The 5,383-nt window shown below is 36.2% G+C and overlaps 1 protein-coding gene across 1 annotated transcript; it reads right to left on the bottom strand.

The window, feature by feature from the left end:
- Positions 1 to 1,074: 1,074 nt before the first annotated feature.
- On the bottom strand, positions 1,075 to 2,344 carry LOC107828543 (LOB domain-containing protein 21-like). The gene has a single exon (XM_016655873.2). The coding sequence runs from the start codon at positions 1,961 to 1,963 to the stop codon at positions 1,436 to 1,438; it is 528 nt and encodes a 175-aa protein (XP_016511359.2). The 5' UTR covers positions 1,964 to 2,344; the 3' UTR covers positions 1,075 to 1,435.
- Positions 2,345 to 5,383: the final 3,039 nt, after the last annotated feature.

The following is a 5,383-nucleotide window of genomic DNA, read 5'->3' on the forward strand; positions in this document are numbered from 1 at the left end:
GACATGTCCCTTGATAAGAGGGTGTGGAGGTCGAGAATCAGGATAGAAGGTTAGTAGGTAATCAAGCGTATTTCTATTCTGTACCGATGGTTTTAGGTTAGTCTGGTTTTAGGATGGTATTTCTATTCCGTACCGAGCGTATTTCTTGTCTTAGATTGCTAGTATTTCCATCTGTTTTCCTATCATCTTCGCTTCGGTTTCTTAGTATTTTGCTGCTGTTATTGTTTGTTGCTGCTGTTTCCTTCCATCCATTTTGTGGCTGTGTTTGTTGTTAATATCGCTCTTTGTTTATATTTTTGCTTGTTTTTACTATTTCTTTTCATCTTTCTTGAGCTGGGAGTCTATAAGAAACAACGTCTCTACCTTCCTACGGTAGGGGTAAGGTCTGCGTACATACTACCCTCCTCAGATCCCACTTGTGAAATTCCAGCGGGTTGTTGTTGGTTTTCATCTTTGAGAAAAAGGACTGATGGTGTAAGCCAGCTCCAGGCTCCTGTTGTATTGTTACTGGGGCAGTGCTGGGCAGAGCACTGAAGCTTGACAGGATTCTATCACATGGTGGGTACATTACTGGATAATGTAGCATTAATGTAGACTAACAAGCTGGGACGGAGTTTCAGGCACCCCAATAAAAGAACTGTGGATCCTTTGTACCAGCAGCTAACTAGTACTGTACCTCTCAAAAGCTGCTGGATACTTGTGGATTTGGATTTAATTTTTGTGGAGCTTCAGTGATCGAATATAAGTACTACTTTATTAATTTTCCGTCATTGCAGTATATTAGATGTTACTAGATTATCGTAATAACATAGTTTATTTACAGAGTTTGTATAAATCATGATAAGAAATCAATGTTGATGTATGATGTACTTTGCAAATTTGAATTCAATGTCAGAATTTGTTCGTGCCAGTGTTTCATGCTGAGAGCTTGGGCATCGTGCCTTGTGGGCAACTGCAATGCCATGCTAGTTGCTGAAAAATTGTTTACATGCTCCATTCTCAAATTAATCTAGGTTATGCTATTTTTTTGATGGTCTTTAGGAAACATGTTCAATTTCTTCAAAAATGAATTCTTTCATACTTTCCTGTATCAATCATATCAGTATAACTAGTGAAGCTCAAAATAAATTCTTGTGATTTTGTTGAGTTTGGTTTTCTTTCCGGAGAATGGGAATAGGCTCAAAGCGCTTGTGGTTTTTGAAATTTGTGCGTTATTCGTTGGAGCACATTTAACACCCGTGCATAAATGATTATGTGGCTATAGCAGTTTATCAGAAAAGCAAACGACCAAATTAGTCTTTGATTTGCTAGGCAAATGATCATAACATGTACAAAAACGAATATATTTACCTTTAACGAGCCGCTCTTCCTCTTATATATACCAGGAAATGCGTAAACAACCCATAATCTGTTAAAAGAGAGCGAGATGAAGTGATCATGGAAATGGGAATTGGCCAAATTCATTCGTGGATCCACTGTGGTCCATGCCGAAGGAATTCTGGCTGAAGTTATCCAAGAATCCACCAGACAGCGAGGTGTCCACGAAAACAGAAGGCACATTGACATTGAGGGGATCATAATCCAAGAATGAACAAGAAGTGCTAGGCCTAGGCTTAGCTTCATAGTAAGCAAGATGAGCTCTAGTAACCATCAGATCATGTTGCAGCTCCACCATTTTTCGCTGCAAAGACGCTATGGCTCCAATGCAACCGTAAACGGGATCCCTGAGCCTCACCTCAGCCTCGTAAACCAGAGAGTTGACAGTGTCTTCTCGCTGGTCCTGTGGCACTTCATTCAGGATCTTGATCACGTTGCTAGCTCCAAACACCTTGTGAACGTTGGCGAATTTCTTGGGCTCGTCCGACCGGAAATATGGTGCAAATTGGCAATTGGAAGTGCACCTTCTCTTCAAGAACTTACAAGCTGCACAAGAAGAGCTTGAACGAGACTCATTACTTTTCATGGCTTCCGTTTTCTTGAAAGCTTCGCTTTCACACGACTTTGACTCTTTATAAATATCAGTGTTTTACGTTTTCGTTATATAAACGATTTTTATCATTGCCAAATCATCTGGCCCATAGAGCGTCGTGCTAATAACGCGAAGGTAGCAGGTTCGAGACCTGCATGGGCCATTTCTTTTTCTTTTTTACCAGTTTCCTATCATCCTGAAAATAATTATCCTATTTCACCAAGAAACAGTCTCGTTTGTATTTCCTGTGAAAATTCAGAAATGGCAATGCAACTCAATTTTTTTTTTTAAAAGGAAAAAGGAAGAAACAGCAAATCTAAAAACTGACCCCTTTTACTGACAAAAGGGCAGTGGATGGGAAGTAGTGCAAGATGGGGTATGTGTATGTCTTGGAGAAGTATTATAAGATATGATAGATAAAGATATCATATGAGCAAATCTAACCAATATTGTTCCATGATTAAATAAATAAAGTTTTCCTTGATATCTTGACAGGCGAATGGGACATGATATAAAGTTTTCCTTGATATATTTCTATTGTGAAATAGATAGACTCCACGCATCCAAAAAAATAAGTCAAAATTATCCCTCAACTTTTATTTGATATTACCCTCACTCCCTCAGATTAAACTCCGATATGGCCATATGGGACAAGGGCAAAAACAATTTGTTTTCTGTCGGGTAAAACCAAAAGTTCAACGAACGACAACATTATTCAATTTCAGATAGTATATTACCAAATCAACCAATATTGTTCCATGAATAAATAAATAAATAAAGTTTTCCTTGATACCTTTACAGGCGGATGGGACATGATATATCACAAAAGAAATATGAGATGTTACAATTGATTATGAAAGAAAAGAGATTTCACAAGAATAGGAAACCCTACACAAAGTCATATTCTCTAAAAGATGGAAACCTAATACCTATGCACGCCTCGCCTACACAAAGATTCAAAGACTGAACTGCATTTTATATGGATCTGGAGTTTGAAAGGAATAAAGCGAACATCGTTCCTAATTAGTAGGACCTTGATTTTTATCTATTTTCTAGTCCTTATAAGTCAGAATCTAAAGATATCTTATCAAGCAATACATTGCTTTGGTTAAAAAAGAACCTATACAAGCCATTCCCATTTTAAAATCGAGGACGCATATTAAATCTTTTGTTTGTCCTTATATCTTTCTGAAATGATAACCGTAGAGTCGAGTTCAAACTTTAATTAGAAACGTTTGAAGTTGGTTTATATGTAGGGAAAATGGCCAAATATATCCCCTCTACTTTCGGATATTGCCTACATTTAACCTCCATTTTATTATCCGGCCAAATTTACTCCTACCGTTATATTATCCAGCCAAATTTACTCATACCATCAGTAAACTTTTAAAAATTACCCCTTGATCTATTAGGTAATCCAAAAGCTCCCAATTTCTTTTTATTTAAATCACTTGTTATTCTTCTTGTTCCACTATTTTCAGAATTACTATTGATGTGAATGCTGAAGGTATTATGCTATACAAATTATTCATGGATATTTTTAACGGTAAATGGTCAAATATATCCTTTTACTATAAAAAATTATTTAAATTTATCCTCCGTTTCACTATCAGTATATTTGTGCCCCTACTGTTATACTTTAGTTCAATAATATACTTAATTTGGACGGAATGTCACGTGTCAGGTTTGGAACAAAAAGACCCACCCCAATTTTTAAATACCCGATCCACTTAAAAATTACCAATTATCCGACCCAAATTGCCCCACTTAAAAAATCCTAAACGAATTTAACCCTTATTTCATCTCTCCCCCTAGCTCCGCTTCTCCCCACCATAGATGAGCTTCTTCGGCTTCTATGGCATAAAATTACACACACATAACCCTCAAAATCAATTTTCACAATCTAATCTCATGGCTTTTTCCACTGGAGTTCGTCTATTACGCTGCTATCACCACCACTTCACTATCACTACAACACCATCCTATTTTTCGGGGCTCCGAAAACCATTTTCGAAGCTTCGGTTCCTAAGCAACTTCGACTGGCGACTGCCTGGCGGAAGGGGGAGGAAGAAAAATAGTGTTATTCCCATAATTAAATTCGTTATACATTAGCTGTAAATCTTGATTTTTCTTAACTTTAATGTGAGAAATAGTTAAAGAGCTCAATGCATCACTTCAGAAGCTATAACTTTGATCAGCGAATTTGGAGGTGAGATTTGCACACAGGAGCTAAACCACCATTGAAGAAGCTTTGGAGCTTGAATTTTCGAAACCCATATCTGAAAGCAAAATTAAAATTATGGGTAAAAATTATTTGTTGTTGCTGATTTGAGTTTATAAAGTAATCATACCACCAAGTTGTTGAAGAAACTTAGAAACACCATTGTTATGGTTACAAGAAAATTTGAAGAAGGCGAAATGGATTCCTCTGATTTCTTGATCTTTTGCTCAAATTGGTCATTGACAACACTGTTGAAGTTAATGGCAATGAGAAGAATGAAATAGACATGGTGGTAATTCGGTGAACCATTTGCTGAAGTAATTTTTTATGTGTTTCAGTCTCTTTTTTCCAATTAAAAAAGAGAACACGAAAGAGATTCTGAGGTAATGGGTCTAATTAGGGGCGGATCTTAAGTGAATCGGGTATTTAAAATGGTGTGGTATTCCGTCCAAATTAAGGGTATTTTTGAACAAAAGTATAACGGTAGGGGCGCAAATATTGATAATGGGTTTGGAATTGGTTTAAAATTTTATTTATTTTTCAATCATATACACACCATATAATCCAGTTGGTCTATTTATTATGTATTATATGCAGCTGCTCATCATGTATGTTTATATATTGTTATTGTTTGGTTAGTATAGAGTTCGATCGACTAACTTAAGAGTGCACAATGCGTAGGCATTTGATTGAAGCAAAGTTGAATTCGACAATGTAAAGCCTCCAAAAAACTTTAACTTCTATCACAAATACTTGCAAAGTCTCCATATCTTTGATGCAACGAATTCATTAAAGTTGAGATGTTGTAAATACTTTTGGAAATTAGACAAGCTACCTAATTTAGATTCTTCAATTTACTATATTTTGTTTACTAACCATTGTATTAATTTAATATTTCTTTCTCTCATTTTTTTTCAATTAAGAAAGAAGGTAAATGCCAACTATTCAAAAATAGTGGACCAAGAAGAAGAATAAGTGACTTAATTAAAATTGATTTGGGAGATTCTAGGTCACCTGACGAACTGAGGGGTAATTTTTAAAAGTTTGTTGATGGTCGAGGTAAATTTGGTGTGTTGACCCGATAGGTCATTTTGAGATTTAGCCTCTATTTTCGTGTTCCGAGACCTCGATTAGCTCAATTTAGATTTTTTTAATTGCGTGCCCAGTCCGTGTCTTATTCCGGAGTTCGCATT

The sequence above is a fragment of the Nicotiana tabacum genome, chromosome 13 (assembly GCF_000715075.1).
Source record: "Nicotiana tabacum cultivar K326 chromosome 13, ASM71507v2, whole genome shotgun sequence".
Lineage (NCBI taxonomy): Eukaryota > Viridiplantae > Streptophyta > Magnoliopsida > Solanales > Solanaceae > Nicotiana > Nicotiana tabacum.

What these genes read in the sequence shown, in the direction of transcription:
- LOC107828543 (XM_016655873.2), bottom strand. Translation starts at nt 1,963, where the DNA reads ATGAAAAGTAATGAGTCTCGTTCAAGCTCTTCTTGTGCAGCTTGTAAG.